Here is a 20896-nt window from a genome sequence, read left to right on the forward strand (position 1 = left end):
CCACCATCTGACTCAGCCCTTTTCCATCCTATATTTGTCTAGTCTTGTGAGAAACCACTAACATACAGTTTACCAGAGAGTAATCCTATTGGTTTCTGGTATACTATCATGTTACTAAGGTTCTTTTTCTTCATTTTGCACAGCGGGTTGTTTGCTTGGTTGGTTGGTTTCACAAAGGTCATTTTGAATATTAATTACTTCCTCCCTGCTGTGAAGTGAAAACTCTTCCAGAGTTTAGGTGGAAACTGTAAATATGCCTTGTTGCCTCTCCAGTTGGGCTGGCCTGGCCTGGCCTGGTCTGAAGTGACTCATGTTGTTGGACACACCAGCCAAGAGGCACATGTTGCTTCAGAAATGGGAAAGGGAGGGAGCAGTTTGATCGAAATGAGTCCTGAATATGCTGAGCTTGCCTAACTGAGGAATAAAATAAAAGCCTGTTGAAACTACTCTGAAGATTCTTCTGTTTTTCACAGCTTTAATGATTGTATTATTTATTGGATTATCCTTCTCTGCTACATCTTATGTAGTCAAAGGTTCATTTGGGATTCAAGTAGAAGGCAGCTAATCACATGCCACCTGCCGCGAGTAGTACTGCATGGAGGCACACACAAGGAGAAGGAAGTTGTCTCTGTTACCTGTGCCGAGTTGGAGCATACTTCAATCGTCAGGTTGTGAAAGAGGATTGTTGAAAGATTTGGGAAGTAAAGTCCCTAGGCATTAGTGTTTGGGTAGAATTGAATAATATATTAATATCTTCAATTAAAAGGAATCATTTGAATAGTATAAATTTTGATTCTCTGTTAGGGAATATTAATTCATATAATAGATTATAAAGTACATTTGCCTCTCACTTGCAAATATGAAGTTAAAAAGGAAATAACTAGCTACAGTTAAGATGATAATTTGATTTTTGGCAACTAAAAGATGTTTTGCACCTTTTTGTTTTATGGCGCCTTGAGTCTAACCTTTCATTGTAAGATTAGCTACTTAGTAAAGCACATGTAAGCATTATGTACGCAAAATTCTGTACCAAATTACCAGAAAACTGCTGGGCTATTGTGATTTCTATTTCCTGTTGAGAGTTGTTCAAATTTTGGAAATTAATAAGGGAATCTCTGAGAGATTGCACATTAAAGTTTATTCCATAGTCAGTGTAAGTTTTTCAGGATGTTACTTGAGGTTTTAAAAAGAAGGATAACTTGGGCTTCCCTGGTGGCGCAGTGGTTGAGAGTCCGCCTGCCGATGCAGGGGACACGGGTTCGTGCCCTGGTCTGGGAAGATCCCACATGCCGCGGAGCGGCTGGGCCCGTGAGCCATGGCCACTGAGCCTGCGCGTCCAGAGCCTGTGCTCCACAACAGTAGAGGCCACAACAGTGAGAGGCCCGCGTACCGCAAAAAAAAAAAAAAAAAAAAAATTGTCTCAGGTTTGGGGCTGAGAGTTCAGAGAACTGGACTGTAGTTTCAATTTTGCCCTTAATTAACTGGCTGACTTTTGATGAATTGCTTCCCCTTGAACCTCCTCATGTGTGAAATGAGGGAGTTGGACAAGGTGTTCTCTTCAGTCCCTTGTATCTCTCATGTTCTGTGGTTCTGTGATTCTTTTCTTTGTTGAGGCTGCTGCCAAAATTGTACCATCTTTTAAGTCATATATACTATCAGTGAAGACCACTGTATACTGCATTTATCACTGGGCAGCTAACTTGCAGTACATAGTGGTCATCACTCGTGGACATTGAAACTTAATGAATATTAAGATGTAGCATTATATATCGTAACAGAACTGTGTATAGTATTAAACCTGTCAGAATTAAACAGCTACTGACTTTTTTTTCTTTTATTTTTTGAAATCTAAACATGGAATTTAATACCTCTCAAAGATATTGTTGGAATGAACTTTTGGGAAAAGCTTTACCAACCCAGGAGTTGAGATTATCTTTGTCTTCCCTAGCTGAGTGCTGCATGCATTAAGAGACTTGTGCTTAGGGATGGTAACTTTGGTGGGGGACTTAACTTACAGCTTTATTGTGAGTACTGTGCATTGGTAGATTAGTTAGAAAGCCTTTGGCTACATTTACCAGAGATCCGAACTCAAACTAGCTTAAATAATAAGGGAATTCATGGCTCATAACTAAATACAGAGGAAGGATGGGTTTCAGGGTCGATTCAATCCAGGGTCATAGGTTCTGCTTCTCTGGAATTCCAGAATTACCTCAGCAGTACTATCCACTTATGTTGGCTTCATCTTCAAGTTGTGTTCTCATTGTATCAGAATGCTTACAGCACTTTTTTGTTTTGCATTCACATATTACAACATGGGGGTTTCTCAACCTTGTGCTGTTGACATTTGGGGCCAGCTAATTCTTTGTTTATGGGACTGTCCTGTGCATTGTAGGATGTTTAGCAACACCCCAGGCCTCTACCTCCTAGATGCCAGTAGCACCTCAACCCTGAGTTATGATCATGAAAAATGTCTCCAGACGTTACCAAATGTTTATTTGGTGGGGTTGGGGGATGGGGCAAAAATACCCTGGTTAAGAACCACTGATCTAAAGGAAGACAGATCATTCATTAGGTGGTTGTCTTAAATGTGTTTCCTAATAGACCCCAATTCCCCCCTTTTGCCTTACTGGCTCAGCCTGGATCACCCCCTCATTCCTGACCCCATCACCCATGAGGGGTTGGAACTTCTTTCCACTAATCAGGCCCACCACTGGAGGTACGGGTAGAATCAACTTCCCTGAAGCTGTGACCTCTTGAGGAGGGTGAGTGCTTCAGTAAAGTCGGCGTGAGTGATGGAAGCTGGGTGGGAACCCAACAGTGCCCGTGACCTCTGCATTCTAAATTTGTCTTTTTTTTCTTCCTCTCAGTGAGGACTATGGAAAGAACTTTAAGGATATTACAAATCTCATCAATAACACCTTCATTCGGACTGAATTTGGCATGGCTATTGGTCCTGAGAACTCTGGGAAGGTGAGACTCATTCATACATATACAAAGCTGTGCATGAAACCATATGCAGGGCTGTCATGTGTTGATATTTGAATGATCCAGTGATACACAGCAATATATTTAGTTTACTATTACCGTGTTTTAAAAATTAAACATGATTTCATACTGATCACAAAAGAATGGAATTTAGCACACAGCTTATTTTGGACCGTGTCCAAGAGGCACCAAAACTCTTCATAATTATGTGATGGTTATTTAGCATTATAAGGTATACATCTTAAGACAACATTTTAGTCTCTGGGGAAACGGGCTAATCTCAAACTGACCAGGCTCAACTTCATAGATATAATGTACTGGCTCAATTCAGGACAGTATTTTTTGATAAGACTAATACTTGAGGAGCAGAGTGTACCAATTAATCTGTTTTTATAACTCTTCTTACTTTTGGAACTAAAATTTTCCTAACAAATGTCTGGTGAAAATGGTGCAAGAACTTCCTGTACTTTCATAGTATTATACCCTGATGCTGAACTTTCTTCTCCCTAATCAGGTGATTTTAACAGCGGAGGTTTCGGGAGGAAGTCATGGAGGAAGAATCTTCAGATCATCAGATTTTGCAAAGAACTTTGTTCAGACCAATCTCCCTTTTCATCCTCTGACTCAGATGATGTATAGTCCTCAGAATTCTGATTATCTTTTAGCTCTCAGCACTGAAGTAAGTTTAGCTGAAGAGCTTGTCTTGCCTTTTGCATTTTTATAGTCTCAAAATATACTGTCTTAAAACGACCCTGTAGGTAATGCTTTTTATGTTGGACTGTTTTCTAGTGACTTCTTATGGTATGAAGTATGTATTTTTTGCATTTTTTCCTGTATCGTAAAGGGCACAATTTTCATGTGCTATCTATTCCAGATAAGTATGATGTCTAGTTGTCATTACAGTTTTTAAAAATTCAACAGATATGTGCTGTTGGAGTAATGAACCAGAAAACAGTTTAATGTAATCCTTCTTGTTCTACAGGGGACAAGCATAAATTGTCAAACTCCTAATGTTGTTATTGTTCCTTTCCTGTGGCCAAACCACATCTTTATAATTTTTTTGTTTAGGTCCTTGGTATAAAAGCCTATTGATTTCTGTCTTTGACACCCATGTATTAAATATCCAGAGTCTTAAATCCCTGCACCCCCTACCACGTTCCTATACTCTCCCCAGAAACCAGTGTCCCTCCCTGTCCCTCCTACCTCTCTTCTGAAAGTTCCCTGAGGAGCAGCTCAGCTTTTCCTTTCCTGGAGGATCAGTCTCCTGTATCATGAATGTTAAGGGCCCAGAGTGGCTGAGTTGCTAGACTATGATAGTCATAATTGCACTCTATATTTATGTGGCTGTCTCTCATCTTACTGCTTAGAGTGTGGTCTAATGACCAGCAACATCAGATAGAAACCCTTGGGAGGCTGGTTTAAGATACAAATTCCTCGGCCCCAATCCAGTTATAGTATGTTGGTGACTTCTGGTTGCGAGGTTGCTAGTGTTTTTAACAAGCTCCCCAGCTGAGCCTGCACACTAAAATTTGAGAGCTGTTGCCGTAATGACCGTTGTGGGGACAGAAATAGGATTATCGAATATAGACAAGTTGGGCTGAACAAACAGATGGCATGAAGAGGAGGAGAAGGGCACTTGGAAGAGAGGTCTGGGTTCTGGGCCTTTTGTGGGCAGATCTTTGAGTTGAGGTGAGGCTGGAGGACTCAAGGAAGGTCAGAGTTAAGCTTAGTCAGAGGAGGCCAGAGGAAGGAAACTCACCTTCTGGGTAGGCTTTAGATCTTAAAGCAACAATTCCTGGGAATTGGCTTTCAGCAGCTTGAGCTGAAGGCCCTTCAAGGGAACAAAGAGACTCCCATAGGAATGGACAGAACCATTGATCTGCCTTTGCCCACCCCATTGCAATTATCAAGTATCTTAAGCTTATTAAACCAGGCTGTCCTCAGGAAGAGGCAGGCACAATCTGCCTTTATACCTGAAATTGCTTCCCATTAAGGGTAAGTTTGAAGTACACATAATCAGGGTGGAGAAGATGGGCCAATTTGTACTAAAGTGCAAATAGGTGATACCAGACCCTTTCCTGTTTCTGAGCAGAATTAGGTAGATTAGAAATGCTGGGAGGTGAACATTACTAGAGGAGGAAAAGTTAAAGAAAGAAGAATGGTGGGTGAGAGTGGAGGAGCACTGAAGGTAATTCTGCCTAGATCAGCACCATTTAATTTCAGTTGTACCGGGACACCTCCGTCCCACCTCCACTGAATCTGGGCCCACTAGGCTCGTGTTGCCAGTGTAACTGAAATTGTCAGTCTCTGCTGCACTTGAAAGTATTGACCAATCCTTCCACTTGCTTGGCTTCTGTGACATCATTCCCTTTGGTTTTTTCCTGCCTTCTAATGGTTGCTTCTTAGTCTCTTTTTTAAACTCCTTTCAACCTCCCCTTAAATCCCTGCTCATTTTACTCTGAACAGTCTCTTCCACTCTTACCATTTTACTACCACTGTAATGCGTAAGAGTCTCAAATCCCTGTCTCTGGTCCTGGCTTCTTCCTAGGGCTGCAGATGCCTATCTTGCTGTCCCCTGGGTATCTCTAGCTAGATGTCCCACAGGTCCCTCCAACTCAATCTAAAGCTGACGTCTTCCTTGCTGTGTCTCAGACATGTTGTTCTTCCCTTCATCCTTATGCTGGCTAAAGGTTCCACAGTGCTGCTTTTCCCTCACACAGAATCCCAGAGTGTTCAGCTTTCTCTCTCTCTCTCTCTCCCTTTCTCTCTCTCCCTGTCTCTCTCTCTCTCTCTCTCACACACACACACACACACACACACACTCTCTCTCTCTCTCTCTCTCTCTCTCTCACACACACACACACACTCTCTCTCTCTCTCTCTCTCTCTCTCTCACACACACACACACACACACTCTCTCTCTCTCTCTCTCTCTCTCTCTCTCTCTCTCTCTCTCTCTCTCTCTCTCTCCGCCCTGCCCTACAGGGAAAGCCATCCAGGTCTACGGACTCCAGCATCTAAATTCTTCCTGAGCCTCCTCCTCCCAGCCGTGGTGTCGGGACTCACTAACTCTTAATGAATTAATGTGGCAGTTACTCACTGCTTTTCCTGCTTCTAGTATGAACCCTCTGAAATCCATCTTTCCCACTGTCATCCAAGTATTCCTCTTAAAAAAGTAAAACTAGTTGTGTCATTCACCTACTTCAAGTACCTCATATAAAAGAAAGACCAGATTCCTCAGCATGGCATAGAAGGAGTGCACCCCCAACCCAGCACTGGCTTCTCCTGTCTTCACCTTGGAATGTGTGCTCCACCTGTGTCTGAAGGCTTTAGCTCCCTGCATACACTGAGATGTTTCATCACCTCTCTGCCTTTGCTTGTGCTAGTCTGTCTTTGTGCAGTGATATCTCATCTCCCATTTGCCTTCTTTTGGCTACACTGCTCATCATTTAAGACTCAGCTATCTTCTTCACAAACCATCTCTGATGCAGTGTCCCTGCTTTCCCTGCTCTTACCCCAGAGACCATATTTCCGTAACACTTAGCACATGTATTGAACTTTCTTATGTGCACCCCTTGTTAAACTGTGAGCTCCTTGAGAACAGGGACTGTGTCGTATTCATCTTTGTATCCCCAGTGCAACGTCTGGTATGGTGCCTGGCACACAGTAGGCACTTCATAAGCATTTGTTATTCTGAACTTGCAAGACCCCAAAGGGGCCCCCATAAACCGTGTATGTGTCTGTGGAGCTCAGGAGGCTTGGATGGAATTTCAGTGTGTGTTTTTTTTTTTTTTTTTTTTTTTTTTTTTTTTTTTTTTGCTGTACGTGGGCCTCTCACCGTTGTGGCCTCTCCCGCTGCGGAGCACAGGCTCCGGACGCGCAGGCCCAACGGCCATGGCTCACGGGCCCAACCGCTCCGCGGCATGTGGGATCCTCCCAGACCGGGGCACGAACCCGTGTCCCCTGCATCGGCAGGCGGACTCTCAACCACTGCGCCACCAGGGAAGCCCCTCAGTGTGTGTTTTTACTGTCCTGAATGATTGGATATGAGTTATTAAAAGGTCATACAAGCAGCTGCACAGGATAAAGCTGGAATTTTGATAAGTCATTTATAATCTTTCAGAATGGCCTGTGGGTGTCCAAGAATTTTGGGGGAAAATGGGAAGAAATCCACAAAGCAGTATGTTTGGCCAAATGGTGAGTAACAGAACATTCCATCCGTGCAGGGCCCTAAACCTTTCCTTATGGTGCTGCCAGAAGTCACAGGAATAAATACTGAGCACTTACTATGTGCCGAGTACTCTTCAGGGTGCCATGAGGGATATGAGAGAGGGGTATGCCACAGACCTTGACCTGGAGGAGCTTCTGATTCTTCTGGGAAAGAAGACTTAGTCTCACTAAGTTTTAGAATGTAAAGTATAAAACAAGGCACATTACTGAGTAGCTGCTGCCTGCAAACAGTTGATTTTATGTAAATGGTGACATCAGTTGCAAGAGCATAAAGTACAGCGTTGATTTGGGGACTTACAGACTTCTCTGCACACAGAGATGTCCTCTAGAGATCCATTTCAGTTATGTGGAATGTAGTGAGGCATCAGGAAGAAAGCTCAAAGAGCTTCCCGACTGCCAGAGTCACACTGTCCGTGCACCAAAATCCATTCACTTCTCTCGGTGCCCCTCCCCAACCCCGGCTTACAGACGATGGAGCGGAGGAGGCTCCTACTTGGGAGTCATGTCACCTTTGTTCTCACCTGGATTGGCTGCTAGTCGAGGCTTAACCTCTCTGGGCTTTAGTTTGTTCCTTCTGTGAAAGGAGAATTGTTTGGGGAATTTGGGGGACGGTTGAGCAAGAATTATGAGCCTTCATACCTCCAAAACTCTGATTAGGCTCAGACCCTTGTTTAGAGCCTCTTTCTTCTTTCTCTTTGACTAATTTCAGCAAGTTTGTTGATCTGGTTTCCCAGTTGATAGCAGGTTGCTGCCAGAGGTGGGGCATGTGAGTGTGAACAGCAGGCACAGGCCAGCCTGAGAGTCCACTGCCTGGGAGCCACATGGAGGCAGGAGAACTCTCAGAGTAGGCAGAGACAGAGAACACAACGGGATGAAAGGATTTAGTGCTGTGTCAAGAGAGCACACAGGTCTCAGTAACTTCCAATAGGAACACTGTGTTACCGTTTCATATGGTTGATGTTGATGAAGATGGTCCATAATCCCAAGGAAGAGTTCACTATTTAATGTCCTCTACTTAGGGAGATAGGGAAATGTGTAATATAGACATTGCCAAGTATGTCTACCAAAATAAACTATTAAAAATGGTGCTTAAGTAAAGCATCCTTTTTAAGAAAATGCTGGTTAAATTAGGTTTTTACACCACCACTATGGTACACATGCCACATCTGCTTTCATTTTATGTATTTTAATTAATTGTGTTTATATCTTATATGGTCTTATCAGGAAGGAATTTTTAAACTAACTAAGTTAACAAATTATTTCGCTCCTGATAGACCTAAAATATGTAAGGTGTGTTCAAATAAGACTATAATAATTTTGATCATTAAAACTCACCTTTACATCTGTATATCAAATCAGCACAGTGTACGCTTTAAATATCTTACAATTTTATTTGTCAATTATACCTCAGTAAAGCTAAAAGAAATAAATAGAAAACTCATCTTTAAAACTAAAAAGTTATTTTAAAGTGGTATTTTATTTTGTATCCTATACAAGATTTTTTACTTTTGTAACTTGTTTCTCTGCATGGTGTCTAAATATAAGATCTGGGCTGCTGGTAACTATTTACTCACCTTTTAGATCTTTGGTTTCTAGGAAGTTACAATCTAAAGTTCTGAAAGAACATGCTCAGACCCAGCACCCTTTTTTAATTGAGTTACAGTTGATTTACAATATTATATTAGTTTCAGGTGTATACCATAGTGATTCAAAATTTTTATAGATTATATTCCATTGGCTGTATTCTCTGTGCTGTACAACATATCCTTGTAGCTTATTTATTTCATACATAGTAGTTTGTGCCTCTTAATCTCCCACCCCTATCTTGCCCCTCCCCTCCTCTCTCTCCCCGTTGGTAACCACTAGTTTGTCCTCTGTGTCTGAGACCCAGCACCTTTTGCTGGTGCTAATATATAAGTACTATCAAGGTCTGAATCTAGTTCCTTGGAAACTCCCTTTCCAAGTTAGAATTTAAATAATTCAACCTCTGACCTAGTTGTCTATTTGAGGTGAAAGAACTAAATTATTTAGTTCATGCAAAGCATTGAACTAGGTTTTAAGGGGAGACAACAAAGCATAAAACTTAGTACCTGCCCTGAAGAACTCAGTAGTGTAGTAGGAGAGATAAGGCAAACACTATGCAATTAAAATAACCAAACAGGAGACAAAGGAGTGCCAAGTGGCTGACACAGAGTAGCACAGGGCTCTCGCACAGGGTTTCTCAACCTCAGCACTAATGATGTTTGGACTGGACAGTTCTTTGTTGCGGGGGGAAAAGCCTGAGCATTGCAGGATGTTTAGCAGCATCCCTGGCCTTTCCCCACTAAACAGTTGTTAACAATCCCCCTCCCCCAGTTGTGACAACCAAGAATGTCCCTTGGGAGCAAAATCGCCCCTGGTTGAGAACCACTGCTCTAGAAGTTTGCACCAGAGAAGGCTCCCAGTTAGAGTGACAGGGAACGCTTCATGGAAGAGTTAGATTTTAACCTGGAGCTTGAAGATTGTGAGGGTAAGATTTGGTCACACAAGAGAAAAGTGTTTTAAGAAGGAAATAATATGAGCAAATGCGAGAGGCAGGTTTGGAGAGTGTAAGGAGACCAGTTTGACCGGCTGGAAGAGTTCACATAAAGAAGTAGTGGCGTGTGGAAAATGCCTGGGGCCAGACTGTGGGAACCTTGATGTGAGGCTGTGAAAGAATCGGTGTACAGCATCCAAGAAGGCTGTTTTGGCTAGTACCCATAGGTGACCCTTATTAGACCTGCTTGGAACTAAGTGACTAAGGTTGATGCAGTCTGTTAGCAGTCTTGAACTGTGTCTTTTCTCTGTCTTTGCCTCATTGTAGGGGATCAGAAAACACCATCTTCTTTACCACCTATGTGAATGGCTCCTGCAGTAAGTATATTTTAGTCCCAGAAAAGAGTGTCCTGGTGTCCATTCATGGTAGAATATTCTGGGTTGTAAGAGGTAGAAGCATCAAAGATGTTTCCATTCTCTTGTTATTTTAATAGCTAAAGATAGGTAGCTGTTAGTGATTTTTAAAATCTTGAAAGTACAAACAACCAAGTACTGTACTCTACCTCGATCAAATAAAAAATGCAGCCTATACACAGAGACAGTATACTTAATTTTAGCAGTGTATTTACATAAAGTAAATATGAGGCTACAAACAATAACAAATTGAAATGCATAGTGATTTCTGCCAAAGAACATGGATTGTGTTTGTGTTGGTGGAAGCCGCTGGCTTTCCAATCGGCGGCACAGTTTCGAAGCTGAAAGCATAATCTTTCATTTATTCATTCAGCAGACTCATTTCATTTATCCATTCGTTTGAGCACCTGCAGTAGTATGCTAAACACCATTCTCAGGACGGCGAGAGTGCGACACCCAAGGCCTGCTCTTATGGAGCCTCAGTTCAAGTAGGGATGTTGGATGATCAACAGGAAAACCAAAACTCAAACAAGACAACTTAAAATACAATAAGATAATTGCAAACTGTGTCATGAAGAAAGTAAAGCAGGATGCTGTGGTGTTTTTATGCAACACTGTATTGGAATTAAGTAAACTCTGTCTTTCTGTCCAATATAAAACCTCACGTGTATAAAGATAAAACCCAACTGTGAATTTCCTATGTCTAATTCTATATCCTTTTATATTGTTACCTGATTAACATGCATAGGATTAAAAATTCTTTTGCTATAAAACTAAGAACAATTCTAAAACAATTGTTTTGAACTAGAGGCTCACAAGTAAGTGAAATTTTTAATTAATATTTTGTCTTGTTTAAGAAGCTGACCTTGGGGCACTGGAATTACGGAGAACTTCAGACTTGGGAAGAAGCTTCAAAACCATTGGTGTGAAAATCTACTCATTTGGTCTTGGGGGACGTTTCCTTTTTGCCTCTGTGATGGCTGATAAGGTGGGTGTTTGCCTCTTCTCTATGGGTCCTGATATTTCTGTAAATATGACTCAAATCGATAGCTTTTACTACATGTGCTGATGGAGTTCCTTGCCTCTTGCAATACTTAATAAATTATGCCTCAAATAGGTAGCTTTTACTACATGTACTGATGGAGTTACTTGCCCTTTGCATATTTAATATCACTGTAAGATTTGGGGGTGATTCTTTTTATAGAGGCTGATTGACTCTTCTGGGCTCCTCTGTACTTTGGCCTATGTCACCAACAATTCTGGTGTCTGTTTTGGGATATGTAGATCCAGTGTTTGGGCTTTACTCAGACACGGATTCTGAAAAAAGCAATCTACTTGCTTATTATTCAATAAACATAATGGAAATATGTAACATTAATTGAGTACCTGCTATATACTAGGTATATAGGTTCTGGGAATATAGCAGTGAACAAAACAGATATATGTCCTGCTCTCAGAGTTTCTATTCAAGTAGGGAGATAGATACTAAACTGATAAATATGATATAAAATCAGGTAATAATTAAAGCTGTGAAGAAACCTAAAGCAGAGTGAATACATAGAAAGAGGCAGGAATTGGAGCAGCGCTGTTTTATTTAGTTACTTATTTACTTATTTAGCTACGTGGGATCTACACTGTGGTGCACAGGCTTCTCTCTAGTTGTGGCACGCGGGCTCTAGTGCATGTGGGCTCTGTAGTTTGCAGCACACGGGCTCAGTAGTTGCAGCGCACAGGCTTAGTTGACCCGCGGCCTGTGGGATCTTAGTTCCCTGACCAGGGATCGAACCCGCATCCCCTGCATTGGAAGGTGGATTCTTAACCACTGGACCACCAGGGAAGTCCTGGAGCAGCACTGTTTTAGATAGGGTGGTTTGGATGGGCTCTCTGAGACCTGACTGAAGTGAGAGCACAGCCGCGTGGACATGTAGGCTGAGGAAGCAGTGAGTGCAAAGACCCTCAGGCTGGAGTATGCTTGAATACTGAAGAAAAGTGAGAAGAGCAGCATGGCTGGAGCATAGGGAAGGGTGGTCCAGAGATGGGCAGCCAGTGGCCAGATCACACAGGGCCTTTGTAGGTTGTGATTAAGACCTTGGCTTCCATTCTTCACGTGTTGCGAAGCTTTGTAAAGGTTGCAAGCAGGGGAGTGGTGTAACTGGCCTTCTCTTCTGGCAGAATAGGTGTACGTAGAGTAGCCTCATGGGGCAGGAATGGAAGCAGCAGGAGCAGTAGTGAGAGAGATGGTACGTTGGACCAGGCTGTTAACAGTGGATGAGGGGAGACATGGTAAGATTGTGGATACATTTTTAAGTGTATCGCCAATAGTGTTTGCTGATGGATTAGATGCGGATTGTGACAGAATAAGATGAACCAAGGATAACTTTAGAGTCTTTGGCTTGAGCAACTGGGTGAATGGTGGTGCCATTTACTGAGACGGCAAAGACTGCACGAGAAGCAAGTTTGTGGGAAGAAAATCAAGAAATCAGCTTTGGATGCGAGATGCCTATTAGATATCTAGGTGGAAATGTCAGGTAAACACTTGGGTATATGAATCTCCCCAAATTATATGGTGTAATCATATGGTATAATCTCATCTGGCCATGTGACTAGATGGTATCTTGTGGAGGGATGAGTCAGTCGAGAAGAGATGGGAGGGCTGAGCACCTGGTGCCCTGAATCACCCCAGCAGGGAAAGGTTGGAAAGAGACTGTTCAGGTCAGCAAAGAGGACTTCGAGGGAGGGACCAGTGAGGTGGGGGAAGTAAGACATGTGATGTCATGAAAGCCAAGTGAAAGAAATGTTTCAAGGAGGAAGAAGTGGTCAGCTGTGTTACACTCAGCTGAAATGTGTAGTTAGATGAGTTCTGAGAATTATCTACTGGAGTTGGAAAAGTATAGGTTGTTGGTGACCTCGATGAAAGCAGTTTCCTTGGAGTACTGAAGTTAAAAGGCTGATTGGAGTGGGTTCAGAGGGAGTTGGAGATGGGGAAGTAGACATAGTAACTACAGATCACGTCCTGGAGCAGTTTTGTAATAACTCTCCCAACAACCCTATAAGTTCATACTGTTATCTCGGTTTTTATTTGAGGAAATTGAGTAACTTGTCTAGGGTCACCCAGAGGTGGAACCCTGGTGGAAACCAGACTGTCTAATTCCAGAGGTAGTCACCTATACACTATACTGCTACAAAATTAAAATTCTGCTGTGTGCTTTAGAACTCTAGTTTCTACCTATAACAGTGACAGTAAGATTCACAGTAAACATCTAAGATGTAAGTTAGAAAAATAAGTTAAATGTACTTGTCACTGAAGAGTATTTAACATAAGGAGGCTCTGGGACTAATTCTTGTGCCCTGGCTAAACTGTGTCTAGAAGCTATTTTAAACTATTTATCAGACAGTACGTGTTAATTGCCTCCTCAACAGACTCCTTTTAACAGCTAAATACTCCCTGATCAGCTTCATTATATTAATTTCCGACTCTCCTTGGCCTCTTCCTGGCCTGGCATGTTCCCTCCATCATGGCTGTTCTGAGAGCCTTCCTTAAAGAGGAGACATGTCATGTATAGCTGATTCACTTTGTTATACAGCAGAAACGAACACACCATTGTAAAGCAATTATACTCCAATAAAGATGTTAAAAAAAAAAAAGAGGAGACATGTCACATTTCGACTTCCCTCATGATCTCCCAAGCCTGCGTTTCATCTCCATTTTCTAGACCCTTAATTATCTAATTCTTTGGATTATGCCAGGACTGTCTCAAAGGGACCAAACTTCTATGCAGCAGTCATCATTTTAAGAATTATCTGAGGGCTTCCCTGCCGGTGCAGTGGTTAAGAATCCGCCTGCCAATGCAGGGGACACCGGTTCGAGCCCTTGTCCAGGAAGATCCCACATGCCGCGGAGCAACTAAGCCCACGCGCCACAACTACTCAGCCTGCGCTCTAGAGCCCGCGAGCCACAATTACTGAGCCTGCGTGCCACAACTACTGAAGTCCACGCGCCTAGAGCCCGTGCTCCACAACAAGAGAAGCCACTGCAATGAGAAGCCTGCGCACCACAACGAAGAGTAGCCCCCACTCGCCGCAACTAAAGAAAGCCCGCGCACAGCAACGAGGACCCAATGCAGCCAAAAATAAATAAATAAATACATAAATTAATCAATTAAAAAATAAAAAGAATTATCTGAGCAAGCATATGCAAATGGCTATAGAGCCAAACTAATGATGGTCCCGACAAACCCTAATCTCTATTGAAGGAAACTGGCATGTCAGAAGTTGGGAGGTTAATATCTTAGGGGGCCACACCAGAATGAAGAAGCCAAAGAGGAAACCAGGATAACCTTACTTACAATAAGATGGATTGTTCCAGTGCCTGGATCTTGCAAGAGGTTAGAAATAGCTTTGGTAATTGGTACTAGGACCTTTCATTTTTAACAGTTGTACCCAGTGAGGAAATGGATAATGATACATATAATTATTAATAATAATGTACCTATTCGTGTCACTGCACATGGCATCTTGGTAGAAAATTTAACAGATAAATATTGGCATTTGTTCCAGGATACAACAAGAAGGATTCATGTGTCAACAGATCAAGGGGACACATGGAGCATGGCCCAGCTCCCCTCTGTGGGGCAGGAACAATTCTATTCTATTCTAGCAGCTAATGATGACATGGTGTTCATGCATGTAGACGAGCCTGGAGGTAAGAGCTGTGCAGCGGCTCACCCTTGAAGCACAGAGATTTAAGCTCCGAACCCTATTTTAGTAGCTTTCCTTCTTATGTGTCAATTTTTGCTTTTACCCCTAGGAATTTATTAGTGGCCTACTGAATACTCTGTCTTAGAGATGATATGTAGCCTCTGTTAAAAAGGCCACTTACGGGCTTCCCTGGTGGCGCAGTGGTTGAGAGTCCGCCTGCCGATGCAGGGGACGCGGGTTCGTGCCCCGGTCCGGGAAGATCCCATGTGCCGCGGAGCGGCTGGGCCCGTGAGCCATGGCCGCTGAGCCTGCGCGTCCGGAGCCTGTTCTCCGCAACGGGAGAGGCCACAACAGTGAGAGGCCTGCGTACCGCAAAAAAAAAAAAAAAGGCCACTTGCTTTGACCCTCTAAGGCAGTTTGTATAGTATGTCCAGGTGTTCTAGAGCAGTGCTGCTCAAAAAATGGTCAGAGGACTGGTACTGATTTGCAAATTCTTTATTACCAAATATGTATGGAAAGCAAGAGTGAACATTTAGAAACTCTTACACCCCTTTGACAAAGAAATTTTGTATCTGTTGACTCTAATAGTAAAAAAAATTTTAAGGATTATATTTTTTCTTTGTATTTCATTTTTCTAGTGATAAATTTTTGTTATATTTACAAAAGCATCAGTTTGTGACATAATTGAAATTTTAAAATTGATCCTTCACCACAGTTTGAGAAGCATTATTTTAGAGTGTAAAGATTTAAAGATGTGTAAGATATGAAGCTAAATACAGTGCCTCTGCCACCAGAGTATAACTGAGAAGAGCTTTTCTGTAACATCTGATTAATTTATTCAACAAATTCAGCATCTGCTATATTTCAGGCACTAAGCTGGGTACTAGAATTAAAGATGGCCATGAAGATCTTGAGTATCAAACCTTGATTGACTCTCAGGTCTGCCTGTACATCATGAAGAGAGACAGTTGGCTGATGTGTGCAGTCAGTCAGTCATGTGTCATGTGTATGACTAGACTATTGTTTTCTCTCTGTTCCCTCCCAAGACTTAGTGTTTTTGTTTGTTTGCCTATTCCAGATACCGGATTTGGCACTATATTTACCTCAGACGATCGAGGCATTGTCTATTCCAAGTCCTTGGACCGACATCTCTACACAACCACAGGTGGCGAGACAGACTTTACCAACGTGACCTCCCTCCGTGGGGTCTACATGACAAGTGTGCTCTCAGAAGGTGGGTCTCGGCACAGCTCTCCTTCAGCTGAACATGTTGGGAGTGGAGGCTTTTGGGGAAAGTGAGGATCCTATCCTCCCCTGTAATGTTGCTTACCTAGTCAACACGGCTATCCATGTAAATTCTGGCTCTCTATTTCAAATAAGTTATGGTAAATAGAACTAAGAAAGAACAAAACAGCAGCAGGCAGAAAGAAATATTTGGGGGGTTCTACGTTGTTTATAAAATAAGTCTTCTGTGTTGGGAGGTTCAGGCCTACAGGAAGGAGTTTAGACCACTTACTGCTTTTCGCCTTGTGGAGGGCGGAGTGATAGCCAGCCGAGATTCGTCTTGCGTTCTCTTCAGTGGTTCTCAGACCTTACCTTTACTATGGCCCAGTTGTACAAGTAAACACATTATTTTAAAGTACAAAGATTTGTTTAGGTTTTGTTTATTTATGTATTCACTTTTTGGAAGGAGGTGGGGGATGTTTGTTTTCACTTTGTAAAGACCTTGCAAAGTCCAAGTAATATTGACACCCTAGTTCCTCCCTGACCTCACTTCTAGCTCCCTTCTGCTTTACTCACTCTCCTGTAGTCACTCCAGCCCTCTGCCAGTCCTTAAACACACCAGAATCGCACACTCGTGGCTGAGAGATTTGCACTGACTGTTCTCTGTCTTTCCCCAGATATCTGGAAGGCTGACACTTTCCTCCTCCCAGCCTTTGGTCATGTTACTTTCTGATGAGACCTGCCCTGACTGTCCTATTTTAAATGTTAGTCTGCCTGCCCCTACACACGTACACTCTCAGTCCCCCTCTAGCTGTGCAAGTCTTTTCCATAGCACTTATTTTCTAACATACTATCTAATTTACCTATGTACAATGTCTAGTGTTTATCTGCCTCACCCTACTAGAATATATATTTCACAAAGTTTTTTTTCCTGATTTGTTCACTGATATATTCCCAAAGCCTTACAGCAATTTTCACATAGTGAACAGGCAATAAAACATCTATTGAATAAATGAAATTTACCTTATTTGCTTTCTTTTTTGGTTTTCCTTGAGAAACTCAAAGCATAATATCTTTGAATTTAAACCTGCAACAGTTTATATCATTAAGAATAGAGAATGGGGAAGACACATGAAGAAAAAAAAGGAAAAGGTAAAAAAGAGGGATAGGATATGGAGTGGCAGAGAGACAAAAATTAGGAATTATTAACTGAGACTTACACAGATACATTCAAATCTTGAGATTCACTAAAACAAGCCCCGTATCATGGCCTTGTCTGAGTCACGATTAGAATGCCTTCCCACTGTAGATTTTACTTCCAAGGCAAGCAAACAAGGTGGAAGAATAGACATCATCAGCCTGTTAGTGCTGGTAAGGAGATAAAGGTATCTTTTTACAAGAGTATCAGTGTAGATGATTTCTGGGATCAGTTGGATCCTGTTCAGGTGGGAAGCCTCTTTCAAATATCATACTCACCAGCACTGAGCCATTTCACTGGATGTAACAAGCTTGTGGGACTCAAGGGTTCTAACAGTGTTATATAGTCTCTGTTAGGAGAGAGTTATGCAATGATAAACTGAATTTAATAGGGTGCTTCCAGTGTATCAGGCTTAATATCATCCTTTTCCTATTCAGATAATTCTATCCAGACTATGATCACTTTTGACCAAGGAGGAAGGTGGAAGCACCTGAGGAAGCCTGAGAACAGTGAATGCGATGCTACTGCAAAAAATAAGAATGAGGTTTGTTTTACTCCAACTGTCATATGTATTTGGAGCAAAGCAGCCATTCTGTTCTGCTCTTATTAGTGCCAGGCTTTTGAATAATGAAGTTTTGTACTTGATGAGGGTCTACAGATAAAGGTGGAAAATTTGGAAGTGAGGGGTTGAAATTAACTAGGATGTAGGAAATAGGAAGGGTGAAGAAAGACCAAAATATTATGGCTTATTTGTCTTTAAAGAAAAACAAAATTGAAGGCTAACAATTTGTGTTGTACTAAACTGCTGAATGAAAACAGAGTGGACAGATGGGCTGGTGATTAGTTAGGAGTCATGATGGAAGCTATGAAACTTCAGGAATTCTACAGAAAGCCATAGACCAGTCTATTCGTGAGCAGTGCAAAGCCGTACTGGCCAGAAACAAATGAAGGAGAACTTGGCCTCTCTTCCCCTCTGCCAAAGCTCCACGTGGCCGGTGTGTATGGGTGGTGACTCGGTGTGGCATGTGGAAGCAGGAGATGAGCCCTCTGAGGAGAGACCAAGAACTAGAAATACAAACGCATTGCTCCAGGAGATCCCAGGTTTCATGATTGACAGGTCTTGACAGCCAAGAAAAAAAGGAAAAAAAAAACCAAAAAAAAAACCAAGCTTTATGTCTGACTTTTACAGAATTTGAGAGGAGCTTAGTGGAACCCTGGGAGTTTTCTTCAAAAGTGACAGTGTTGGTAATTCCAGGCCCTCCTCAGAGTACCTGTGGCTGCTATGCACTCTGCTGTCCCACCTGGGCTTTCTGGTACACCACCCCCGTCACACCCTCTCTCTTCTCTGTATTCATGAGTGCTGTGGAGTGTCTCTCCCTATCCTGCTCCCCTTTTTCCATCCCTCCGCCCTGGCCTTGCCTTGCACCTGCCCTTCTCACCTTAAGCCTGGGCAGGTACAGTGGCCTCTTTACTTACCTTGACACCCTCACGCTGCTGTGTCTCTCCTTCCCAACACTCTTTGTGGTTCCCCTTTGCCTGTGATCTGGCGAATGAAGGTCCCCTCCTCCCCTGTCAGGCTATCTTCTGCCTTTTCATTGTCATTGCCCATTTTATCACTGGCACGCCCCTTGTAACTTCTGCTGCTCCCGGAGCACCCTGCACGTAGCTGCCTCTTGCCCACATTATTCCTGGGGAAGTTGTACCTGCCTCCCCTACCCCCAGTTCATTAGGGTTAGTGGAAATCCTAGCCATCCTTAGTGCCCGTCTTCAGTTAGAACTAATCATTGCTCTTCATTTCATTAGCAGTTTGCTTGAAGCTTTTTTTTTATTGCAGTAAAATATACATGGCATAATATTAACATTTTAACCAATTTGAACCTCTTGTAGAGCACTAATTTTCATCCTGCTTTATACCTCAACTAGTTTCTGAGAAATATTTCTTAAAGACAGGACTGGGTCTTATTCAAATCACCGCCACATCTTGTATAGCATCTGAAGTATGTCAGGCGTTCATCAAGTTTATTTGTGTGGAATCATACTTTAAATATTGATCAGAGGCTTTGGTGTAGTGCAGGAATAAAGTAAACTAAGACAGATTATACATGCAAAAATAATTGCATAGTTTTTTCCCAAATATACTAATGCATTTCAGAATCAAGAATATCCCACTGAGCCTATAACTCAATAACAAAAAAACAAATAACCCACATTAAAAATGGGCAAAGGACTTGAATAAACATTTCTCTAAAGAAAATATACAAATGGCCAGTAAGCACATGAAAAGATGCTCAATATCACCAGTTATTAGGGAAATTATTAGGGAAATGCAAATCAAAATTTTTGATTTGCGAGAGAGCACCTCAGATCCATTAGGATGGCTACTATCCAAAAAATAAAAAATAATAAGTGTTGACTTGGATGTGGAGAAATTGGAACCCTTGTGCACTGCTGGTGGGAATGAAAATTGTGTAGCTGCTATGGAAAACAATATGAGGGTTCCTCAAAAACTTAAATGTAGAACTACCATATGATCCAGCAACTCCACTTCTGGGTATATATCCCAAAGAATTGAAAGCAGGGTCTCAAGAGATATTTGAACATGCATGTTTATAAGCAGCATTATTCACAGTAGCTGAAAGATGGAAGCAATCTAAGTGTCCATTGACAGATGAATGAATAAGCAAAATGTGGTGTATAAATACAATGGAATAATATTCAGTCTTATAAAGGCAGGGTATTCTGGCACATGCTGCAACATGGGTGGACTGTAAGGACATTATGCCAAGTGAGATAAGCCAGTCACAGAAGGACAAATACCGTATGGTTTCACATATATGAAGTACCTAGACTAGTCAAATTTATAGAGACAGAAAGTAGAATAATAGTTGCCAGTGTCGGGGGAAGGGGGAGTGGGGAGTTATGTTTAACAGGCACAGAGTTTCAGTTTTGCAGGACACAGAAGTTCCAGAGATGGATGGTGGTGATGGCTGCACAACAGTGTGAATGTACTTAAAACACTGCTGAACTGCACACTTAAAAATGGTTAAGATGATAAATTTTATGGTATGTGATTTTTACCATAATTTTTTTAAAAAAGAGTATCCCACGGAAGTCTGGGTTAATACATTCAAAGCCTTATTAGAAGACTCTGTGAGATGAGAAAAAAAATTGCACCTTTGGTTTTAATCTAAGCTTTGCTTTCTTTCCACAGTGCAGCCTTCATATTCACGCTTCCTACAGCATCTCCCAGAAACTAAACGTTCCAATGGCCCCACTCTCAGAGCCTAATGCTGTTGGCATAGTCATCGCCCACGGTAAGCAGCCCACCCTCACTTCCGCAGGAAGAAGTGGCTGAGCACACTGAAACACAGTCACAGTGTGGAACCCTGTGAGAAAACCACCATACGTGGCTTTTACCACCCTTTGCAGAATTTCTTGCAAGATAATGATACTGTGGGTTTTTCATAGACTCTCATCAGAGAGCAACATGACTTCTCCCTTTACCAAATTGTCAGTGGCCTTTTTTTCAATTACAAGAGGCATGATGGGAAATAATCAGAATAAACTCATTCAGAATTATTCTCTTGACAGTAAATCCTGTTTCATTGCTGATATGTGCTGATGAGATGGTGG

The 20896-nt window shown here is 42.1% G+C and overlaps 1 protein-coding gene across 5 annotated transcripts in view; it reads left to right on the forward strand.

Annotated features, from left to right (window-relative positions):
- The window catches only part of SORT1 (sortilin 1), a gene marked incomplete at its 3' end in the record, with an annotated part of 71423 nt that overhangs the window by 34667 nt on the left and 15860 nt on the right, over positions 1-20896 (forward strand). For 3 of the 5 annotated variants that reach the window (XM_081226305.1, XM_081226304.1, XM_081226307.1), the window contains exons 4-12: positions 2868-2970; positions 3500-3664; positions 7109-7182; positions 10058-10107; positions 11001-11131; positions 14701-14845; positions 15920-16075; positions 17701-17807; positions 20475-20577. In XM_081226305.1, the coding sequence (XP_081082431.1) occupies positions 2868-2970; positions 3500-3664; positions 7109-7182; positions 10058-10107; positions 11001-11131; positions 14701-14845; positions 15920-16075; positions 17701-17807; positions 20475-20577 (1034 nt within the window). The remainder of the gene's footprint in view (positions 1-2867; positions 2971-3499; positions 3665-7108; positions 7183-10057; positions 10108-11000; positions 11132-14700; positions 14846-15919; positions 16076-17700; positions 17808-20474; positions 20578-20896) is intronic. The other 2 variants (XM_081226306.1, XM_081226308.1) reach the window with 1 other exon arrangement.

Source organism: Mesoplodon bidens (genome assembly GCF_964165515.1).
Source record: "Mesoplodon bidens genome assembly, chromosome: 2".
Taxonomy (NCBI): Eukaryota; Metazoa; Chordata; class Mammalia; order Artiodactyla; family Ziphiidae; genus Mesoplodon; species Mesoplodon bidens.